At 31.0% G+C, this 23,824-nt stretch overlaps 6 protein-coding genes across 10 annotated transcripts in view; 4 read left to right on the forward strand and 2 right to left on the reverse strand.

Moving 5' to 3' along the window:
* The window catches only part of LOC108740624 (fibrillin-2), a 10,386-nt gene extending 740 nt beyond the window's left edge, over positions 1-9,646 (forward strand). The window contains exons 2-17 of the mRNA XM_025974842.1: positions 1,316-1,478; positions 2,390-2,468; positions 2,522-2,756; positions 2,818-2,968; positions 3,092-3,201; positions 3,269-3,445; positions 3,508-3,651; positions 4,636-5,136; positions 5,402-5,530; positions 6,568-7,080; positions 7,535-7,669; positions 7,729-7,886; positions 7,942-8,147; positions 8,373-8,512; positions 8,571-8,697; positions 9,146-9,646. Of these exons, the coding sequence (XP_025830627.1) occupies positions 1,316-1,478; positions 2,390-2,468; positions 2,522-2,756; positions 2,818-2,968; positions 3,092-3,201; positions 3,269-3,445; positions 3,508-3,651; positions 4,636-5,136; positions 5,402-5,530; positions 6,568-7,080; positions 7,535-7,669; positions 7,729-7,886; positions 7,942-8,147; positions 8,373-8,512; positions 8,571-8,697; positions 9,146-9,551 (3,374 nt within the window). The 3' untranslated portion in view covers positions 9,552-9,646. The remainder of the gene's footprint in view (positions 1-1,315; positions 1,479-2,389; positions 2,469-2,521; positions 2,757-2,817; positions 2,969-3,091; positions 3,202-3,268; positions 3,446-3,507; positions 3,652-4,635; positions 5,137-5,401; positions 5,531-6,567; positions 7,081-7,534; positions 7,670-7,728; positions 7,887-7,941; positions 8,148-8,372; positions 8,513-8,570; positions 8,698-9,145) is intronic.
* Positions 1-10,225, reverse strand: part of LOC108740632 (catenin alpha) — a 17,426-nt gene extending 7,201 nt beyond the window's left edge. The window contains exons 1-2 of the mRNA XM_025974849.1: positions 10,107-10,225; positions 9,785-9,872 (exon numbers count right to left, since the gene is read on the reverse strand). The gene's annotated coding sequence lies outside the window, so the exon portion shown is untranslated. The remainder of the gene's footprint in view (positions 1-9,784; positions 9,873-10,106) is intronic.
* Positions 10,226-10,945: 720 nt separating this feature from the next.
* On the forward strand, positions 10,946-13,374 carry LOC108740634 (venom acid phosphatase Acph-1). The gene is made up of 6 exons (XM_018475007.2): positions 10,946-11,285; positions 11,345-11,440; positions 11,796-12,035; positions 12,093-12,399; positions 12,892-13,085; positions 13,139-13,374. The coding sequence occupies exons 1-6, from the start codon at positions 11,196-11,198 to the stop codon at positions 13,289-13,291; spliced, it is 1,080 nt and encodes a 359-aa protein (XP_018330509.1). The 5' UTR covers positions 10,946-11,195; the 3' UTR covers positions 13,292-13,374.
* Positions 13,375-14,117: 743 nt separating this feature from the next.
* On the forward strand, positions 14,118-15,150 carry LOC108740635 (peflin). 2 transcript variants are annotated; one of them, XM_018475009.2, is made up of 3 exons: positions 14,118-14,262; positions 14,341-14,682; positions 14,746-15,150. In XM_018475009.2, the coding sequence occupies exons 2-3, from the start codon at positions 14,361-14,363 to the stop codon at positions 14,970-14,972; spliced, it is 549 nt and encodes a 182-aa protein (XP_018330511.1). In that variant the 5' UTR covers positions 14,118-14,262; positions 14,341-14,360; the 3' UTR covers positions 14,973-15,150. The 2 variants fall into 2 exon arrangements, with proteins under 2 accessions (XP_018330511.1, XP_018330510.1); XM_018475008.2 differs by having other exon boundaries at positions 14,119-14,262; positions 14,358-14,682.
* Positions 15,151-15,212: 62 nt separating this feature from the next.
* Positions 15,213-20,353, reverse strand: LOC108740631 (F-BAR domain only protein 2). 4 transcript variants are annotated; one of them, XM_018475000.2, is made up of 14 exons: positions 20,109-20,352; positions 19,874-19,965; positions 19,600-19,816; positions 19,081-19,534; positions 18,718-18,909; positions 18,554-18,655; positions 17,546-17,636; positions 17,248-17,420; positions 16,832-17,191; positions 16,424-16,769; positions 16,199-16,354; positions 16,006-16,138; positions 15,747-15,949; positions 15,213-15,689 (listed from the first exon to the last, which is right to left on the reverse strand). In XM_018475000.2, exons 1-14 carry the CDS (start codon positions 20,136-20,138, stop codon positions 15,380-15,382), a joined length of 2,859 nt encoding a protein of 952 aa, XP_018330502.1. In that variant the 5' UTR covers positions 20,139-20,352; the 3' UTR covers positions 15,213-15,379. The 4 variants fall into 4 exon arrangements, with proteins under 4 accessions (XP_018330502.1, XP_025830628.1, XP_025830629.1 ...); XM_018475002.2 differs by having other exon boundaries at positions 15,590-15,681; XM_025974843.1 differs by having other exon boundaries at positions 16,199-16,769; positions 20,109-20,353.
* A 624-nt stretch (positions 20,354-20,977) lies between these two features.
* On the forward strand, positions 20,978-23,073 carry LOC112904573 (venom acid phosphatase Acph-1-like). The gene is made up of 6 exons (XM_025974855.1): positions 20,978-20,983; positions 21,051-21,138; positions 21,494-21,733; positions 21,791-22,097; positions 22,590-22,783; positions 22,837-23,073. The coding sequence occupies exons 3-6, from the start codon at positions 21,503-21,505 to the stop codon at positions 22,987-22,989; spliced, it is 885 nt and encodes a 294-aa protein (XP_025830640.1). The 5' UTR covers positions 20,978-20,983; positions 21,051-21,138; positions 21,494-21,502; the 3' UTR covers positions 22,990-23,073.
* The last annotated feature ends 751 nt before the right edge of the window (positions 23,074-23,824 follow it).

Genomic DNA, 23,824 nt, shown 5'->3' on the forward strand with positions numbered 1-23,824 from the left:
GAGGGTCAAAGATGTATAATTAATTTTGAAGTTCAAAAATTTAAAAATTATATTATTTGTAATAAAATAATTAAAAAGGACTTACCCCAATAACCATAACTATTTAAATACTGCGGACACATGTTTCGTTCAGCTCAGTTATTGGGCTAAGTCTTTTTTAGTTATTTTATTATTTCCACGCGACGCTCTCCTTTTATATGTATTATATTATTCGAATTTGGCAAAAATGTTGCATTTTTTGTTATTATATACATAGATATTATAAAGGTATTTATTATTATTTAAATCCTTTATCTAATTAAATCTCTATGTAAATTTGATATCACTTACGCTAATTTTGTTCTACTGAGTTGAAAATACTTAGATATTAGATATTAAATTGTATTTTATTAAATTTATTTATTGCTATTGAATTTCCTCACTATGGTGTCATCTACTAGTACTATTATGTACCATGATTTAAAAAAAGAATATAGTGCGATTTATTCACACGGGTACACCTAGTAACAATTTAATATTACGATTTCGAATATAATTAATAAGTAAAAGATAAAAACAAAAAATTGAAATCTTCAATTTGCAGCCTTTTGAAAAATTGTGCTATTATTATAGTCTGTTTGATTATCTATTTGCGAATATTCAAACGAATATTTTAGTTTATTTAAATTTTACATACAATAGATTTTTGGTAAGGTCATTTTTGCATGTTACGAAATACTCATTTGTTTTTGTTCCGGATAAGTATGTTTTAAATTCTACTCTTTTTGCATTTTAATTTTTTGTGAAAATTAATGTAACAACATAACAGCGTATAATACGTAGATATGTATATGAATGTAAAACAGCATTATAAATAAGCAATTTTTCTTTCTGATTTATATTTTTTGCACTATTTTGATATATCACTGACATCAAAATATGTTGATGGGTTAAATGCATCAATATGTGTATGGAAAACTTGCAAAATTAATTTGCTGTTAGATAAGAAATTAAATAAGTATTTGTAAATAAAATACAAGTAAAAGGTTTTCGAGAAATGTTTTCTATTAATAAGAGTAATTTATCATTTTTCGCGGAAAGTTCTTAATGCATATTGCTGCTTTAAAAATAAATTAATTTGTAATAGATTGTGTAGTAACAAATAGACAAGGACAAAACAGAGACTAGTAGACAGTACTAATCAATAATTTCACTTTGATTATGTTCATATACCTTAAAGAAAAGTATGTTGTAGTACATTGAAAGTGAGTCCCTCCATTTTTATTTAAATTTAAATAAGAAGGGGCTTAACAGGATGTTTATTATATTTTTGCAGCTTCTAAATTAGAAACCATAAAACACTGCTGTGGATTGGGTAAAAACTATGCAGAATCTGGATTAGTGTGTGATACTTTTCAACCACCTATAGCTGGTGTTACGAAAGACGAAGAAAAATTCTGTCTAAGTTCTGTAAAAAGTTGTTGTAAAAAACAATACAGGTACGATGAAACAACCACTTACGTTAAAGTTAGAGCGATTTAATTTTTTTTTTATTTTTTTAAAATTCAACACATCTCGCTCCCCCCAAATTTCACCGAGGGCTTCTCTTTTTACTGTATTAAGTAAAAGTTTTTTAACACGCTAACGAAACTGTAATCTATAACACAAATCGACTTAAGTAAACGATTAATACCATGTAGAGGTAATTCACAACCTCATAGGTCTAGCCCATGGAAAAGTATTGAATAAGTAACCGCCGACAAATGAGTTTTAATTGTCTGCGTTAAAAGCGAGATTATTGAAGAATTAAATTTTAAAAATTCTTTATACTTTTTGGTGATCCAATCGATTTTTTAATTTCCCATAAAAAATGAATCGTAAAAATATTCCTAACTTTTAAAGCTAATAAATACCTAACGAAATGTTATCTTGACGAAAAAATGCAAAAAGATTATTTTAATCGAAAATCTTATGCTCTTTTCAAGGGCCCTATTCACGAGAGGTTTTTTGTTTAAAATATATAGACTTAAATGTCTAGTGAAATATTCTTTCACGTACTTTTCTTCTGAAAAACTAAAAAGTCCGATATCCACCAGTAAATATCAATATTTCAATATTTCCTTCTCATATGTACTTATAACTTCCTTATCAATTTAAAAGAAAAAAAGAAAGAAGAAAGAATATAGTCATTTTATTCCTAGGGTTCATACTAATGAGGTCCAAGGGAACCCTATACTTTTTATATTTATACATTCATTTTCCGCAGTCTTTTTCGCAGTAATTAACATTATTAATTTGTTATTAAAAATTTTAAAAGTTAATAAAAAGTATGATAATGACTAATCTAATACAGTTTTTAAATTCTTTCAATATACTTGGATAAGGGTAACGGTCTAGTAAAATTTTCTAGGGAAAAGCAGTGTCAATTGGGCATAGAAGATGCTCGTAAAAACTCTAATTGCAATTCTGATGGTTCTGATGAAAGAAGGGTGACAATTGAAGTTACTTTATTTAAATATTTTTATTTAAAATATAATTATAGGGTTGCTGTGACTCATGTAAGATAGGGTTAGAGTCTTCAGTTGATACATCAACATGTGATATTGATATTGGCTTAGAACCTTTAATGAATGACGCGTTTAAGAGTTGCTGCGAAAAAAAGTCAAATACAGAGAGTACTTCTACTAGCAGTACTACAACATCCACTACTCCTATTGTAACAACTCAATCTTCTACAACAGAATCAAATCTCGATGAAAATTCACCTGGTCTTCCACGTAAGAGGTCTAGAATTTTTTATGAGTGATACTATTTTATCACAAACGGTCCCGATTTTAGGGTTGGAAGGGGTTTGTGATATTCCCGAAATATGCGCACATCTCTGCATCAAAGAAAAAGATTCTTACAGATGTGATTGTCATAAAGGATACACCTTAATGGCCGATGGGGTATCCTGCAAATTAACTGCGGAAGTAACCGTTAAAAACAGGCCAGTTTTCTATGTTTTTTAAAAGTGCAAGAACAAAATTTGCAATTAATTTACACATTAAACTTGTGACATGCTAAAGTACGCCAAATTATTTCCGAGTTTAATTAAATTTTTAATTTTTAGATGTGCGCTTCATAATCCCTGTGAACACGAATGTTTGGATACAGGTGTGGCAATAAAATGTTTATGTGATGACGGTTTTGAGCTGGCAGGGGATAGAAGGTCATGTAATGGTAAATTAAATATACTGGGGGCATGCCTATTACTTTCGTGCATTTTTCCTTTCTTTTACCTTTTCAGATATTAACGAGTGCACTTTGGGCATCCACGATTGCAGACCAGACGAACGTTGCATCAACACGGAAGGCGAGTATGAGTGTGTGAATTCAAACAGCACTTACCCGTCAGAGAAAACCGATTTCTTGGATAAATGTCCCTCTGGATACATGTTCAATAGCGAAAAAATGGTTTGTGATGGTAGTTAAATTAAAAAAAAAAAAGTAAGAACCCAATTAGGAATGACTAGTAATTACTTCTAGATATTGACGAGTGCGAACTTCAGCTGGTATGTACAGATTCTGCAGTTTGCATTAATACAATTGGATCTTACAAATGCGAAGAAAGCAACTTTCCCAGCTGCCCACCAGGTTTTCAATTCAAAGACTCCATACAAGATTGTGCTGGTATGTTGAATGTTTAGGAACTTTTACAATGATTTTATTCTCGTGTTTATAATGATATTTACCAGTTTCATACATCTAGTAATCGAAATTGAACAAAACGGACCCAATTTTTTTTTAATAGATAGACCCCAAACACTGCTAACAGACAAAAATCCAGCCATGGTTTCATACTCTCAACTAAACTTATACCCAACATAGGCTGGATTTTTTGTTCCTTGGTAATGTTTGGGAAAGATATGGAATTTAAATTTGAATGATAATATATTTAGGTACAGTCGACTCTCGTTAATTCAAACCTTTCTATAATTCGAAGTTATCACAAATTCCCTACAAAATCTCTTTATATTTCGAACTAAATCAATACATTATTATGCACTTGGTAATTCGAACGAAAAAATCATTGCTATGTAACAAAATGACGCGTTAAGTCGAACTCATCGGCGTCAAACACTCTACAATTCAAAGTTTCAGAAAGAAAGAGACAGAAAGATTGTAAGTACACACATACATTTTGAGGCAATTTCAAACATGTATCATCGTATCATCGAGCTTTTGTTTTTGTTATAATTAGTTTGACACACACTTCCGCATGAATTGGTTTGTTATATTTTAGTTATTTTCTCTCAAAAATTTCGAACCATTTGATATTTCAAACACTCGATAATTCGTAATATTTTGAGAGTCCCTCGAGTTTCGAATTAACGAAAGTCGACTGTACTTGTCGAATATTAAATATTCCTTAGATAAATAATAATATTTGCATGAGTGATCTGCATGTAGAGTCTTTTTGATTGATCAAGGAAAGTACAGCAAGTACACGTTTTTCATTGCCCTTTCCAACAATAAATTACTTATCGAGGTTTTCACAACTGATTCTTGCGAATGCGGATATCAAAATTAATGCGGATGTTTGGCGGATGGGGATGCAAATATCCGCAACATTCCTAGGACAGATTCAATTTCTTTTACTTTATTTGATTTTAGATATTGACGAGTGTATAACTGGGGAAAATAATTGTGATCCAAACACACAATTTTGCTTAAACAGTAAAGGAAATTACACGTGCATAGACAAATCTTCAACGAGAGCATGTCCCGCTGGCTTTAAGAAAAATTTAGTTACGCAGTTATGTGAAGATATAAACGAGTGTAGCGAAATTCCGAACGTTTGTGATGAAAATGAAGAATGTGTTAATGAACCTGGTGGTCATGACTGCAAACCAAAAAGTAAAACTACAACATTAGGCACATCCCTAAAAGAAGATAGTAGTTCAACTGTAACAGTAACATCATCTACCACTTTAAAACCAACAAATACCAAGCCGTTTTACAACACACATTATTTTACACCGAAGCCTACAACACCTTTAGAAACTTTTACTAAACCTTCATCTCGACATCAACCAATACCTTCCACTTCCACGCCTAAACATTACGAATGTCCCGAAGGCTACCAATATTCGTTAGAAAAAGGAAATTGTTTTGGTAAGTAAAACAACACTTTCATTGAATGTAGTCTGTTTGGTATTTTCTGAAATTTTATTTCCTGGAATCTTTGAAACATTTTGAACTTATGTAGATAAATATCAACAACATCATTTATCGTAACTCAATAGTTACTCCCTATATTTAAAATGAAAAGAAAAAGCGTTAATTTAAATAAATAATGTTTTTTCAAAATTTAAATCAAAATTACGAATTTAAAGTCAATAATTAATTGTAATTTTGCAATCAAATAAATTTATTGTAGATATAAATGAATGTTTGCAAGATAGTCAGGCCTGTGATAGTAATCAAGATTGTTATAATACACCAGGAAGCTTTGTATGTACTTGTAAAAATGGATTTGAAGAAGACCCATATACAGGAGCTTGTGTAGGTGAGTTTTTTCTCCCTTGTGGAATTCGATCCCCATTTTACACATTTAGGGGTGGTATTTTATATGGATGATACCGTTGTATAGGAATTTAAACGAAACCTTATGTTTTCTGTTTTCGAACATTCTTTGTAGTAAATCAAATTTAGTAACACACACGATCTTGTATTAAAACAGGAAGCAAGTTTTGTTTGAAAAGTTTTTCGATTAAACTTTCAGTTTAGCCGTAATGAGCATATTGCGTACTTTTTGGGTCACTCCGTATACACACATATATATCATACATATCTACAGGGTGTATCACGTTGACCACCCATTAGAATATTTGGGAAGCTACTTCGATTTTAAATTTGTACAATGGCGTTATTGGGTATGCTCTCCTCAATGAAAATAACGGCATCTATGTAGCACTTCCGGTTATACCGGAAATTGACATCAACTTCCGGTATAACTGAAAATGCTACATAGATGCCGTTATTTTAATTAAGGAGAGCATACCCAATAACGCTATTGTACAAATTTTCAAATTTTAAATCAAAGTAGTTTCCGAAATATTCTAACGAGTGTTCACAGTGTGACACCCTGTATATATATTGCTTTAAAATCATAATTGGAACCAGGCGTTTTTCCTTAATTATTTGGCTATGTATTTTTTCTCATAAATCATTAGTATTAAATCCACTCTATTTTTCGAAAAGTTTAAAATAGTTGTGAAATAGTTTTTAATTTATTGACGCCATTAATCCATCTATTTATTATATATTACTTTCGCGTGAAGAGGTCAACAATAAATAGTTGACGAAACGTGGCAAATAAGAATGTGTGTTAATTTTCAAGTTACCCCTTGCAATCATTAATACTTATTAAGTTATAGAATATCCTACTCCAACTTTTAATGTAATAAATTAAGGTTCCATTTTTTTTTTAATAATTAATTCAAATTATTTTTTATTTATACAATTGATAAGGAATTTTTTACTTGATAACAAGCAGAAGTAAGCTTTGTTTTAAAAGTTTTTACTCGTTAAGTACTATTACAGATATAAATGAATGTCAAACTGGCCAAAACGAATGCGGAGAGGGTCAAAGATGTGACAACTCTATTGGATCATACTTTTGCGCTAGGGTGGCTGGATGTGGGACAGGGTACACGTTAAATACCGCAATAGGGCTGTGTGAGGACGATGACGAATGCACTTTAAAAACAGATAACTGTCATAATTTAGGTCCTAGATATGCATGCCGAAATATTCCAGGGTCTTACAGGTGCATACAGAATCCAAGAGTTTACACAGTTATTACCCCTAATACCACTAGTAGTACTCATGCTCCACCTACTACCTCGACTACTGCAAGAACCACCTTATCTTCAAATGTGCCTCCTTCTTTCCCCATAAAATTTTTTGGAGATTCATCTTTGAGCAAACCACCCATTATAAATACATTTACTGTCCCAATTAATAGAAATCCTACGAGGAACGAAGTATTTGCTATTCGACCTATGAAAAAATGTCTTCCTGGATATAAAATGAATGCGCAAGGACAATGTATAGGTAAGTTAAGAACTTTATGCCTACTTAACTCCATTATACATATGTTGTTATAATTGAGACATGAACTAAAAGCGAACAGTCATATAAATTGAGTTCAAAACCTAATACTTTTGTGAACTTATTTCGTGGGTTTAGGATTTTGGGTTTGCACCGAATTATGTTTTCTCTATTAGCATAAAAAATACAGAAATGTTATGTTAAACTTATAAAAGTGGACTTAAACACGAATGTTGTTTCACAAATTTGTATTGCCAAAGTAACTTAAAATGTCATTATCCCAATTATGTTTGTCCCACCAAGAAGTGTAACTGCTAACAGCTACAGACTCCATTCACTTTTTTTGGCGTCGCAGATTGTACCTACTTGCACATACCTATCTATTTTTTGGTTTATTGAAATTTTATACTATTAATCCCTACTTCTACTGAAAACAAAGTAATTTAATATTTACTAGACATTGACGAATGTGAAAGTTCACCTTGTAAGAAGAATGAAAAGTGCATAAACTTGCAAAACGGTTTCCAATGCATTCCAACTATTCACTGTAGGTCAGGATATGAATTAAATGAAGATGGAACAGAATGTGATGGTTTGTATACATATATCTATTTAAAAAATCTGAATGAAATCATAAAAAAAAATCTTTAGACATAAACGAATGTGCTAGGGGTATACATAAATGTAAAAAAAGTCAAATTTGTAAAAATGGTCCTGGTTATTACCTTTGTCAATGTCCAGGAGGTCACAAACTAAATAACCAAAATGAATGCGAGGACATTGATGAATGTGAATTTTATAGAGGGAGGGTAAGTAAAAAATTTTTGTAGGTAATTATAAAACTTAAAAAAAAATCTGTAACAGATTTGTTCAGCTAATGCAATTTGCCAAAATACTGTTGGTTCATACAAATGTATATGCAAACAAGGATTTAAAGAAATCGAAAATGGATGCGAAGATGTAAACGAATGTAACGAAACGCCAAATTTATGTCATCATACCTGCATAAATTTATGGGGAAGCTACAGGTGTGCTTGTGAAAGGGGATTTAGTCTAAATAGTGATAACAGGTGAGAAAACAAATTATATGTATATGCATAAAATCATCAAAAAACTAGTAGAGCTTTGTTGTCCACAATGGTAACATGGTTAACAACTAGTTAAATTGTATCAGATGAACAGATTTATTTCAGCCTGGTGCTGATCCCGTGATGCCAAAAAATCGATATTCTCTAACACATTAAGGCGTTTTTATCTCAAACACCAAGTAAAAAAATATTTTGTGTTTGTTCTAGAACGTGTTCTGATATCGACGAATGTGAGAAATTCAGCGATAGGAAGTTATGTGTCGGAACCTGCCAAAATATACCGGGGAGTTACACATGCAAATGTCCTGACGGTTATAGATTAGGAGCTGATGGTTGGACATGTCAAGGTTACTTTTTATAACGATAGACGTCTTTGTTCGAATCAAATTTGAATAATTTTTGCAGATATTGATGAGTGTGAGCAAAATCCGTGTCCAAATCCAGATGATATCTGTTTTAATGTTAGAGGCGGATTTAAATGTCAAACAATTAAATGTCCATCGCATTATATTAAAGATCCTGAACACAAAAGGTAGTGAGGATTTATTTTTTATAATTCTATTAAACATAAGATCAATGAGAAGTAATACCTAGTACAAATAAACAACGGTGCTTCCCTCCTTTTCTCCCTTCAACTCTGCTTTACCTCACAGCTCCCTCATCCACATGCGTTCACTTTACATAGTTTATTTTTTTTTTTTGTATTACAATTAACTCATTTTATTAGCTTGTAGTTGTTTTTTCTACTCCTTACCCCCTTTCGTGCTACAAGATACTAATTATATATTAAAAATTGTTTTTTTATTATTTTTGTTTGTTTCAGTGTCTCTCCCTCTACGGAGAAAGCTTTTCGCTATTTCGCTCTTCTTTCCCCACCCCTTCCCCTACCTGCTTTCATACTGCTTATTGCAAAAGTGAAACCATTAATTTACTTGTATTTCCCTTTTACAGCAACTTACGATTAAATGATTCTGTTTCAGTCATTGTAGAAGAGCTTCGAACGTTTGCGACATTAACGATTATGCTTGCTTGCAAATGCCAACACAATACTCGTATCATTTCGTCACTTTTGTCTCAAATTTGCCGATATCGTCAAAAGGAACGATCGATTTTTTCCAAATCAAAGGACCTGCTTGGACGAGTTCAACAGCAGATTTTAACATGAACCTCAGGAATATCAGGTGTCCCAGGCATGTTAAAAAAGCTGATGAAAGCTATTTTAAAATGACCAAAAACTATAATAGAGCTATTATCGGAATAGTTAAGCCAATAGAAGGACCTCAAGAAATGGAACTGCAAATACAAATGCAGATTTTTGTTCAAGGCAATTTTCAAGCTAAACTTATATCTACTATTTATATTATTGTCACAGAATATCCATTCTAAGTAAATAATTTAATGTTAGTTATAGTTCTATTTATGTGTGTAATTTTTGATAAGTGCAACTGCGTTTATTACCTAATACATATTTATATAATTTTTCTTGGATTTTATTTTATTATACTTATTATATTTTGATATTTGCAGCTTGTTTAATAAGAGAGAAATTAATTTTAAATTTAAAGAAAAGAAAAAAAAAATTAATCCTACCATTCAATGCAGTGTCGATGACTTCCTACCTTTCTTTAAGTCTGAAGTACAGTCCGAGGTATTCGTCATGTAATGGCTTACACAGGATTTTCTTTCATAGGCAAATTGTTCAGAATGCTGAAACACAAAATATACTGCTTATAGTCAATCTACAATAAATAAAAAAAAAAACATGTATTTCACGACCGTACAAATATATACGATAGTCGCTTTGTACATGTACAAGTACATAGATTAGTAGGATAAATATAAATACAACACAAATGTAATAAACATAAATGTTAACAATTTTTTTAAATTCAAATAGTTTTCATTAATAAAACAGAAAGACAAGAAAGCATTTCTACAAACCTTTATGTTTTATTCAAAAAATTGTAAATTGATTATTAAGTTCATTCTAACTATAACAAAGGAATTCAGAAACCTACTTAGGAAGTATCTGTAACGTTAAATCAAAACTATTAACAGGAATACGAACAATTAAAAGTAGTTCATGTTTAAAAGCTACTTAAAATACTTTCGAATGCTTTGTAACATTTTAAACTCTTGAAAAACCTTTATGTAAGTATGTTTTAAAAGTGTAAAACACACTACTGGTAGTTTAAATAACTACCTTCATAGATACAATGATCAATACGGGTGCGTTCAGAAATGTCATCATTAAAGTAAGTTTCTTAACAGCGTTCAAAAAGACTGGAAATGTTATACGTAAGATGGCCAACAATTAAATGGGCTCAGAAACCTAAGTAATTGTTCCTCGTGGAACTCTACAATATCCATGCTCTGTGAGCCAAATTTTGAAATAAACTCATTTCAAATGCTATAAAATGTAGGTACATATTAGTAAATATTTAACCTCTTTATCTTCATTACTCTCGGAATAATCATCAAAAATAACTTCTAATAAGTTTCATGATAAATTATTAATAATAGCAAGCTCTTCTCTGTCTTGAAAAAGTTAGTATTTCACGGATTACACAGGATCAAAACGGGGTCACGTCACAATTTTTCATGGAGTTATGTCTGAGCGCACCTCAGATGAAAAAGCCACAATAGAGCAAAGGACACTGGAACTACATTTTAATTGTCTATGATTTTAACTGCAGGATTTTGCTAGTTAGAACTATGGTTCAACTATGGTTACAACATCTGTGGTAATCTCTGATCTATGGTTAGAACACTTTAACTGACTACAATTGTCTATGGACTACAATTACAAGTTATAGGCGGTTATTTTTGTTAGTAAAATATAAGCAGTACCAAGTAATCTGAAAAACTCTTAAAAAGAAATGAAATATAATGTAAAAAGCAGAAAGTGAGATTCGGTAATCATGGGTATCGACAATAACAATATCCATGCAGTGAATATATCTTAAAAATTGTGTTAAACTTTTTTTAATTATTGTTCCAATCTAATATTAACAATTGCAAGTATTTAATATGAACACAATCACTTTATTCTTTTTGGTTTCTTTTATGAGCGTAGGGCAAAATAAGAAGATTAACGGTAACTTAAGCCTTTTACAAATTGTAAGTATTTAAAATCAATATACGATATACACAATAATACAAATTAATCCTATAATCAGTTGTTTAGGCATGGGGAACGATCACCGACAGAAACTTATAACAATGATCCCTACAAGAATTATGATTGGCCAGGGGGATTAGGATTCTTAACTAACGTATGACTTTTTACATTATTTACAATTATAAAATGTTACAAAGTTTAAGTAAATAATCCTAAACTAATTTGATCAGTATGATTTATATTGCCCTAATTGTTAGGTACCTATAGGAATACAAGACCTTAGCAAGTTATTTAAGATTATATTGATTTTTGTAAATAAAGTTAAATTTAAAGATTCTTATAAACTATAATTTTTGCTTATATAATGTAGTTTTTGGTTAAATAAATAAAAACGTGGCACAGCAACTATTTTGAAGACTAAAAAATAAAATTCAAATAGTAAACAAATTTTTTTGTTATTTATGTTTGAGTAACAAAGGATAAATTGATTAACTGTATATTTTTAATAGCGTGGTAAAATGCAAATGTATACACTAGGACAACAACTTCGAGAACGTTATTCTGATTATCTGCCTGAGTATTATTTGCCTGAAGAGGTCTTAACTTACAGCAGTTACTCAGATAGGTGTCTTATAAGTGCTGAACTGTTATTGGCCGGGTTGTACCCACCAGTGGGGCAGCAAATTTGGAATCCTGATCTTTTATGGCAACCTATACCTGTACATTACAATCCTAGAAACCTAGATAACGTAATAATTATTTAAATATATCTAGTTAAAAAGATTGTTAATTTACTACTACTATAGATAATAGCCATGAAACAGCCCTGTAAAAAATATAAGGAAGCCTTTAATGAGATTTCAGCTGTTAGATTAAACGAGAGCATTAAAAAATATCCAGATATCTATCGGTATCTTACAGAACACACAGGCAGTGAAATTAAAACCATTGGAGACATCGAGTTTTTATACAGTACGTTAGAAATAGAAGATTTAAATAATTTAACATTGCCTAATTGGACGAAAAGATATTATCCTGAACCAATGAAAACACTTACAGCAGAATCCTTAGCTTTATACTCATATACGCCACTATTAAAGAGACTGTCTGGAGGTATGTTTAGAATCCGATATTTATTAAGGGAAACATATAAGGACAATAAAATAATAGAAATCATTTCTTCAATTTTTATCAGTCAATCGTGTAATATGATTGATGAAACTAATAGAAGCGCTTAAAAATAATGGAAAAGTCCTATCATTCTATCGATTTAACTTTTTGAATAACGCGTTGCTTATTTGTTTTGTTAATAAAAATTGTTTCTTGAAATTCTGTTAGGTTTTATGCACTAAATGATATTTTTTTTTCGAGTTTGTGAGCCGTGGTTTAATGACTATTGATTGCGTTACTTCTTTTCTTGGTTGCTGTCGATTGCTAGCATCCAAGAAAAGAACTACATGAGATAGAAAACACCTTCTAAATCTCTGAAGATGTCAACTTAGGCGTTGACAAAACATCAGGCAATCAACTAGCCGTTAGACCACAACCAACAAACCCGAAAGAAAGTTATCATTCAGTGCAAAATTGTTCCTTACTTTATTTTAGGAGTTTTCTTGAAGAATGTTACAGACAATATGCTGCAAAAAGTAGAAAACAATACTACAAATAAACTAATATTATTCTCTGGACACGATTTAACTGTTGTAAATGTTATGCGTTCATTGGGTTTAGATGAACTTCTCAAACCAGAATTTGCAGCAACGATCATTTTTGAACTACATAAGGAACGCGAAGTTAAAGTGAGTGCTGTTGCTTTATTTAAATAATTTGAAAAATGAACATTATTTTACAGGTTTTGTATAAGAAAAATGTGAATGACGATTTTAATGAAATGTCTATTCCTGGATGCCAAAGCTCTTGTGAATTAAGTAATCTTGTAAAAGTATTAGATCCCGTCTTACCAAAAAATTGGAATGAGGAATGCATAAAAAATGTGATAGTTTAATCTTTATTTTTAGGTATGTGTTATTATTATTTCAATAAAGAAATATGAGGCGTATTTATGATTAAGTAGAGTATTAACTTGTTAAAAATAAACAATATAAATTTACATGAATTTTTAACGTCACAAATTATTATTCAGATTGTTGCTTCTGTGTAGACAGTGTTATTTAAATCTTTATAATAAATGTGAAACCAAAATTGGTACATAGTGTTAACAGAAAGTTTGACCGAAAAATTTAAAAAATATACATCCTAAGGCCATCTAATGGCTAGAAGCAGAAAGACTAGTTAACATAGAAATCACATCTATAACGTCTACAATCTATGATAACAGAAGATAGTATAGAAGTCTAATTTAACTATAAATGAAATGATTCAGAAACTCTATAAAGAAAAAAGAGATGGCATTGTACTGGTGGCGGTCCGTTTATCTTATTAGCTCAGTTGTATACACGGCCATTTTTCAGAATGGAAAAATTACTGTTACCCTCGTTCTAATTGTACCCCACTGAAATACATTAGACGAAAGGAAAATATAGAAGTTTTACCATCATCTTGAATTAGTGGCCTCGTAAACAAATGCATTCCAAGGAAACTACAGAAAAACTTGGACCAAGGTAGACGGTACCAGAATCGAACCAGCGTCCTCTCGAATGCTAAACAATGGTCTAACCTCTAGGCCATAGATAATAACTATGCAATGCCACTTGTTCATGATGTACTATATATCTCTGATTTATGAATGTTTACGATTACCTTATGTATATCTATTATCTATGGATTATTTTAATATGGTACCCTTTGTGTATCTATTATTTATGATCTATTATCTATGATGGTAATCTATGGGGCAAGTCGTCTGTTTTACGTGATTCTAGTTTAATTAATTCATCTAATTTATTTTATCAAATAAAAAACATATTGAATATAATATTAAAGCATTGTTTTAGTTTTAATGACTTACCATTAACTGTAAGTAGACGTGAGAAAAAAAGTAACACTATGTTGTTTTTTTGTTATTTAGTACTTAACCTTAAAATACATCTGCAGTAATGTATGTGTTTTAGAAAATGCAAGCCTATCCTTCATTTACTCCAACCCCAGGAGGAATGCCACCAGAAGTTTCAAATTGGTTTAACACAGTAGACAGAGATAGAGATGGTAAAATAAATGCTGATGAGCTGAAGTCTGTACTTGTAAATGCCCAAGGCAAACACTTCTCAGATGCTTGTTGTCGGTTAATGGTTAATATGTTTGATGCTGATTTGAATGGAACAATTAATGAAAGTGAATTCGGACAACTGTATATATATATTAATCAATGGTTATCGGTGTTTCGTACTTATGATAGAAATCAGTCTGGTCATATAGATGAACAAGAATTATCACAAGGTAAACTAAATAAATAAGTTTTAGTTTATTTGTTAATTATTAAAATTTAAATTAATTTTACAGCACTGCAACAAATGGGATTTAGATTCACTCCTGATTTCGTAAAATACTTGATAACTAGAGCTGATGTAGAAAAGAAGAACAATATAGACGTTGATCAATTTATGGTTCTTTGTGTACAACTACAAAGATTTACAGAATCCTTTCGACAGAGAGATGTGGAAGGTAAAGGGGAAATTCAAATTGGTTTTGAAGAGTTTCTTCGTGTAGCACTCGAAGTCTCATTGTAATAAATTTTGTAAAATAGTTTGGTGACAGAATGAATTACAACTGAAGAGTGCATGTTATAATTTATTGTTATGTTTGTGTAGATGTGGTACTGATTGAGTTTTATTTGCTGTAACTTCTTTTTTACTAAATATGATTAAAAGATCTGATGGGCACATTAATATATGAATTTACATTTTTTGCATTTATTTTCATTTTTATCTATTTTACAAATTTGTAAATTTAGTAAATAAAAACCTGCTAGGTTGGTAAAAATAAATTTAATGCATAAATATTTATAATGGTTAATGTATAATATATCAAGCATTTAACACAAATGTGGGTGTGTAAACATGTATGTACAATAAAATATAAAAATATTGCATATATAATAATAATAATAATATTAATAGTGAAATATTCGACACTATTAGCAGTCAGCGTTAGCTAAACTGGAAGAAGGAGATTTTTCAGAGTTAAACTTGGAATCGCTGTTACAAATATATTTGCCAGAAATAAACCTTCGTTTTACTAAAGAGAGGCGATAACCAGTTCCTATTAATTGAAAATCTATACCGGAGAGTGTAGTTCCTTCACAATTGAACTGTGCAGAAATTACTGGAGGTGTTCCAGGCCCTTTCTCTAATTCAATTCTTGCTCGTAGAGACCCCACTCCATTATTTTCCGAATGTTGTGACAATTCCGCAAATTTCCAAATTAAACAACTTTGTTCTGAATTCCTTAAAGTTAAATTTAAATATAGTTTATTCAATTTTACTTTATAAAAAGAAACTCACCACTGTGCAACAGGTTTTGTGTGAAAATTTTTTACGCCACCACTTAAAGGAACCGCCACCATTAAATTGAGAAGTGGTAGAGCAGAATTCACAGCTCTAGAATTGTATTTATAATCAATTTTAAGATTCGACTGTGTAAGGTCACATTTCCAATAGGCCACTAATTGAAATGGGCAGGAATTCGCACCTGGCTTAGGCTTTATCTAAAATATATCACATGTTAATGGTTTGAACATTATAGCAAAATTTAAAGAAATACTTGATATTTTAAAATTTCCACATTAAAATACGAAGCATTTGGGTTCTGCTCTGACTGGCTTTTCAGTAAACTACTTAATGCAGGCATATTAAATTCTATATATAAATTGTCTGTGCTGGATTGAGTGTTATCTCTACAAAAGAAAATCGAGAAACATGAAATAAAATTTTTGAAATGAATATTGCATACTTACAAAGAAACTAATTTTTTATTGGGTAAAATATTACTTAGTTTTTGAGTATTACGAACTTGAAACGCAAGTTTAGCTGGGTTTGGATTGTTTGCGAGTACAATAACTATTCCTGCAGGAAACGACAGCATCATCTCACCTGACATCTTTACTTGACACCTAAGAAAAAAGAACCCGTGTAAAATGTTCCATATAACAGGAATAAATAAACAATAGAAGTCTACACACTTAGTTTCGTCGCTCCCTCTAAAGAATGAATGAATAATTTCATGAAAGGCTACAGCGAGAGGAATAGTATCAGCCATACCAATGGTTAGCGGAGAGGGACCTCTAGACACATTTACTGACGATATACCAGCAGTTCGGAACTCTAAACTTCCTAAACTATCGGCACGTGAAATGGTTGAAGATGTTGAAAGTATTCTAGAACTAGCCTCGGATCTCCTTGACGGGGGTCTAGGAATTGAAATAATGCCCGAAGTTGGTGTAGGTGTATGACGACTAATTTTTGAAGACTGAAGTTGGCTTTCGCTTGCACTGCCCCCTCCGCCCTCGTTAAATAAATCTTTCAAATCTACAAAACGTTTATCATTCGTTGCTTTTAAAATAATAAAAAAAAGAATAAAAAACAAATACCAGAATATCTTGATGATGAAGTAAAAGTGGGAGAATTGAAATTGGGTTGCGATGGACTTTGCAGCGGAGCATAAGGATGTGAACTACCAGGCGTTGATGCATTTGATGCATTCTGACTCTGAAACAAATTAATGCCAAGCAAATCGCTGCTTGTAGGTTTTCCCAATTGCTGCGATACTGATTGTGAACGTTTTATAACATTTTGTTCGTCACTATTCGAATTACGTCTAATGTTTGATGACGGTGACAAATATAAATTTTCTACTGTTGCTCGAAGTTCATCCACTGATGCGGACATTGGGGCAGCACCATTATTTAACGGTTTTATTTCCACTCTTATCTTTTGTTCTCTTTCGTCTTCTGCAATTTTTAATTTAATCTAAATGCAATAAACCAAATACGTCAAATAGGGTTACCGGAATCGGAATCAGAACTAGAATAAAAATTTCCCTTGTCATTCATCCAATTAGGAACAGGATTTTCGAGAATTGTATTGCTTTCTTCTTCAGCTTGTGCTGACGACTTCTCAGAGTCTACTTCTGTTAGTTTTTCTATACCCTTTTTTGATGGCGCTTCTTCCTTCTCTTCACTATATACATACATATTTTATATTATACAGAACATATATTTCTATATTTCGTGTTTTTGCAAAGCGTTATTTGATACAGAAACGATTGTTTATTCATTAAATTTAAAGTATAAAAAAAAACTTACATGTCAGACCGTTCTTCTTTATTGTCCGAGTTTTCTCTTTTTTTCTTGGTTTTCTTCTGTTTTGCTTTATCACGCCTACTCCTTAAAAACCCTACAACATAAATCAAACACTGGTGAAGTGGTAGGAAATTTAAACATTACACTATATTATATAAAGTTTAAGAATAATTATTTATCTATCAAATAAATTATTCTTATACCATATACTGTAAACATTAAAACTGTTAAATCATAATTAGGAATAAAATATGTAATTGGAAAGTTGAAGGCGGCTTAAAGTAAATAGTAACATTATTATACATCTAAAGCGGAAAGGAACAGAATAGGTGAGGAGCGATAAAAAATTAAATATTACTGAATATATGAGTGTGCATTAATGGCAAGTGCCAACACAGCCAATAGGAAATTCATATAATGAGGAAAATTAAAATTGTTAATTTACATACACGAGAAACACTCACACGGGACATCTATTTGAAGATCCTTCATACGACGATTGTCAAAATATTACAGAGATCACTTACTCAGAAACAAGGAAATATTACTACATGTAAACTAGAAGATACTGAACGGCCGTTTATCAGAATTCAGAAATAAAACATTTTGCCTTTAATAGTGCATTGGCACTTATTTGTTATTGTATTAATTAATTTCGTTGCAGTTGTAGATAATGTGAAATAAAAGCTACGTTTTGATAATGGATCCGACTAATTTTCAAAATAAGATTTCATTAGTACACAACTACTGATATCTATTAATAATAGAAACAGAAAAAAATGAAGACATAAGGAATAAAACACTAAGGAACACCAAATAACAGAAGAAAAAAGAGTACATTAAAGTGCAATGAGCCAATAACTAGTTACCTAACTAAATGATCGTGATAAAAATTATGTAGAAATGTGTATAAAAACAGTAGGGAATGGAAAATGTAACAAATTAAAATGGGTCTACAAAGAGCCGATGCCACCGCAACATGCACCATACAGCTTAAGAGAGAATTATTACACTTGGATCCTCGTTGTACGCGGTTAGATAACTGCTGGTTTTCAGTGGGATTCGTAGGGCTGGATGGAGCACTGCAGGGCCCTGTTCGGCCTTCTCGTAATCCTGAAATGTGGCCCCAAGCCCGGGTTAAAAGCAGCTACAAAAAGCATCTTAGTATCACGTACCCTGAGAATTAGACATGAACAAATTTAGGAGGGAGGTTGTACGGCGGGATGTTTTGGCATGTGTTGGCATAGCTTGAGCCATTAGAATGCCGCTTTCATGCTGATTACCTTCTCGTTTCGAAGGCTTCGTCGTCTCGTTAGTACTCCCTTCTTGAGTTGGAGATGACACTGGTTCCACCATATCAACCAAACCTTAACAAAAACCATATACATTTCATTTAGAAATAATACTACTTAATTGGATATGTCCTATGATGGGATTCCCATCTAAAGGTAGTTTCCTGCTGGTTTTATTTACATATAAAATAAAACATACCTTCAAGAAGTAATAGCAGTTAAAAGCAGAATAAAATTTTAAATTACCTGGCTTTTCTAATCCTGTATACTTGCTTAGTACAAACTGCTCTAACAAACGATCCACTGTTAGTTCTAAACATTGTCTTTTAAACTCAACGTGCACTTGCCCAATTTTTTCATGAGTCCATTGAACAACTTGAGAATAAGAATTAAGGAATTCCTTCATTTGTGTAAGATGTGCTACTTCTAAATCTTGAAAATGATTACAAGTTACTGACATCTTTTGTTCAAAGTCTTCCTTTACTGAATTATATTTTTCAATATAAAGTCTATAATCTTCTTGTGCTTTCTTTAGTTTTGCCTCTGCTTTTTCAATTTCTTTAGAAGATGTATTTTCTTTCCTTAATCTTTCTAATTCTATGCCACGTTGAGAATACACATCTTTTGCTTTTTGTACTAATAACGTTGTATTTTGAATAGCTTGAACAGCCTCCAATGTTCCAGATTCATCTTCCTTTACCTTTCATTAAATTCATAAAAGTAATCAAACATGAAATATCTTAATGAAATGTTCATCAAACTTACTGCTTTGTGTTTTTTATGTAAATCTTCAGCATATTTATTTATTTCTTTCACTAGCTCAGTTACTGTATGTACAGTTTCTAGGTGAACACTTGATAGTTTTTCTGATGATGTTTTCAATACTTGCCACAAAGGAGCAAATGTACCATGCATGCATGAACTACCTGCTTGTTTTGCTAACTTGTTAAATAATTTTGAATTATTTTCTTCAATGTTTGACCTTTTGATTAGAAAATACCGAGTAAATTTATAAATATTACAAAAGTAAAAAGTTCACCTTTCCCTAAAGAAATCCGCAAGTTCTTTACTAGCCACTAAACCATATTTCATGTTATGGTATAAAACATCAAATCCATTATTTTTCTCACCCTGAAAGTAAGATTCCATGTCAGAATAGATCTATGTACATTAAAATAAATATTTTTATTACACAAGTATATAAAAAAACAGTACAAGAGAACATCCACAATTTATTTTACAAATTTAAAGGCAAATTTTCATGTTAGTCTTACCCAGAAATAATCATTAAAGTCAACAGTCATTTTTGTATGTTAAGAATTATTAGAGCTTCTTTAAACTGCAATGTATGTACATATGTACTTGGAATCTTATTTATAAACCGTAAATGTACATCACATACAGTCGTATTATCCTTACAAATAATCTTTAAAAATTAAAACAAGAGGCGTTAACTGGTCAACTAGCATCACTTAGTATAGCAACAAAATAAACGAACAATAATGTCATCATTTGCTAACGATCATAATAATAGCTAACCAGCAGCGTTGCCACACTGCGTTTTTTCTGATATTTTGTTTTTCAATATAAATATCTTTTTTAAAAGTGTTGCAATAAATGTTATAGTTTTTTAAAAATCTAAAATTTACCAGCAAATCTGTAAACTCTGATGAAAGTTTTTATGAACATAAATTAAAAAAAAAATGAATATGTAAAAAGAACACTAACAAGGCGTTGTAAGCGTTAAGATTTATAATTAGGCAGATAATTTTATGATTATTGTACGATTAATGTATTATTATTACCATAATAATAATAATAATGAAACTCTATAAAGAAAAAAGAGATGGCATTGTACTGGTGGCGGTCCGTTTATCTTATTAGCTCAGGAAAAACTCTTAAAAAGAAATGAAATATAATGTAAAAAGCAGAAAGTGAGATTCGGTAATCATGGGTATCGACAATAACAATATCCATGCAGTGAATATATCTTAAAAATTGTGTTAAACTTTTTTTAATTATTGTTCCAATCTAATATTAACAATTGCAAGTATTTAATATGAACACAATCACTTTATTCTTTTTGGTTTCTTTTATGAGCGTAGGGCAAAATAAGAAGATTAACGGTAACTTAAGCCTTTTACAAATTGTAAGTATTTAAAATCAATATACGATATACACAATAATACAAATTAATCCTATAATCAGTTGTTTAGGCATGGGGAACGATCACCGACAGAAACTTATAACAATGATCCCTACAAGAATTATGATTGGCCAGGGGGATTAGGATTCTTAACTAACGTATGACTTTTTACATTATTTACAATTATAAAATGTTACAAAGTTTAAGTAAATAATCCTAAACTAATTTGATCAGTATGATTTATATTGCCCTAATTGTTAGGTACCTATAGGAATACAAGACCTTAGCAAGTTATTTAAGATTATATTGATTTTTGTAAATAAAGTTAAATTTAAAGATTCTTATAAACTATAATTTTTGCTTATATAATGTAGTTTTTGGTTAAATAAATAAAAACGTGGCACAGCAACTATTTTGAAGACTAAAAAATAAAATTCAAATAGTAAACAAATTTTTTTGTTATTTATGTTTGAGTAACAAAGGATAAATTGATTAACTGTATATTTTTAATAGCGTGGTAAAATGCAAATGTATACACTAGGACAACAACTTCGAGAACGTTATTCTGATTATCTGCCTGAGTATTATTTGCCTGAAGAGGTCTTAACTTACAGCAGTTACTCAGATAGGTGTCTTATAAGTGCTGAACTGTTATTGGCCGGGTTGTACCCACCAGTGGGGCAGCAAATTTGGAATCCTGATCTTTTATGGCAACCTATACCTGTACATTACAATCCTAGAAACCTAGATAACGTAATAATTATTTAAATATATCTAGTTAAAAAGATTGTTAATTTACTACTACTATAGATAATAGCCATGAAACAGCCCTGTAAAAAATATAAGGAAGCCTTTAATGAGATTTCAGCTGTTAGATTAAACGAGAGCATTAAAAAATATCCAGATATCTATCGGTATCTTACAGAACACACAGGCAGTGAAATTAAAACCATTGGAGACATCGAGTTTTTATACAGTACGTTAGAAATAGAAGATTTAAATAATTTAACATTGCCTAATTGGACGAAAAGATATTATCCTGAACCAATGAAAACACTTACAGCAGAATCCTTAGCTTTATACTCATATACGCCACTATTAAAGAGACTGTCTGGAGGTATGTTTAGAATCCGATATTTATTAAGGGAAACATATAAGGACAATAAAATAATAGAAATCATTTCTTCAATTTTTATCAGTCAATCGTGTAATATGATTGATGAAACTAATAGAAGCGCTTAAAAATAATGGAAAAGTCCTATCATTCTATCGATTTAACTTTTTGAATAACGCGTTGCTTATTTGTTTTGTTAATAAAAATTGTTTCTTGAAATTCTGTTAGGTTTTATGCACTAAATGATATTTTTTTTTCGAGTTTGTGAGCCGTGGTTTAATGACTATTGATTGCGTTACTTCTTTTCTTGGTTGCTGTCGATTGCTAGCATCCAAGAAAAGAACTACATGAGATAGAAAACACCTTCTAAATCTCTGAAGATGTCAACTTAGGCGTTGACAAAACATCAGGCAATCAACTAGCCGTTAGACCACAACCAACAAACCCGAAAGAAAGTTATCATTCAGTGCAAAATTGTTCCTTACTTTATTTTAGGAGTTTTCTTGAAGAATGTTACAGACAATATGCTGCAAAAAGTAGAAAACAATACTACAAATAAACTAATATTATTCTCTGGACACGATTTAACTGTTGTAAATGTTATGCGTTCATTGGGTTTAGATGAACTTCTCAAACCAGAATTTGCAGCAACGATCATTTTTGAACTACATAAGGAACGCGAAGTTAAAGTGAGTGCTGTTGCTTTATTTAAATAATTTGAAAAATGAACATTATTTTACAGGTTTTGTATAAGAAAAATGTGAATGACGATTTTAATGAAATGTCTATTCCTGGATGCCAAAGCTCTTGTGAATTAAGTAATCTTGTAAAAGTATTAGATCCCGTCTTACCAAAAAATTGGAATGAGGAATGCATAAAAAATGTGATAGTTTAATCTTTATTTTTAGGTATGTGTTATTATTATTTCAATAAAGAAATATGAGGCGTATTTATGATTAAGTAGAGTATTAACTTGTTAAAAATAAACAATATAAATTTACATGAATTTTTAACGTCACAAATTATTATTCAGATTGTTGCTTCTGTGTAGACAGTGTTATTTAAATCTTTATAATAAATGTGAAACCAAAATTGGTACATAGTGTTAACAGAAAGTTTGACCGAAAAATTTAAAAAATATACATCCTAAGGCCATCTAATGGCTAGAAGCAGAAAGACTAGTTAACATAGAAATCACATCTATAACGTCTACAATCTATGATAACAGAAGATAGTATAGAAGTCTAATTTAACTATAAATGAAATGATTCAGAAACTCTATAAAGAAAAAAGAGATGGCATTGTACTGGTGGCGGTCCGTTTATCTTATTAGCTCAGTTGTATACACGGCCATTTTTCAGAATGGAAAAATTACTGTTACCCTCGTTCTAATTGTACCCCACTGAAATACATTAGACGAAAGGAAAATATAGAAGTTTTACCATCATCTTGAATTAGTGGCCTCGTAAACAAATGCATTCCAAGGAAACTACAGAAAAACTTGGACCAAGGTAGACGGTACCAGAATCGAACCAGCGTCCTCTCGAATGCTAAACAATGGTCTAACCTCTAGGCCATAGATAATAACTATGCAATGCCACTTGTTCATGATGTACTATATATCTCTGATTTATGAATGTTTACGATTACCTTATGTATATCTATTATCTATGGATTATTTTAATATGGTACCCTTTGTGTATCTATTATTTATGATCTCATACCTATCT

Source organism: Agrilus planipennis, unplaced genomic scaffold (genome assembly GCF_000699045.2).
Source record: "Agrilus planipennis isolate EAB-ADULT unplaced genomic scaffold, Apla_2.0 scaffold243, whole genome shotgun sequence".
Lineage (NCBI taxonomy): Eukaryota > Metazoa > Arthropoda > Insecta > Coleoptera > Buprestidae > Agrilus > Agrilus planipennis.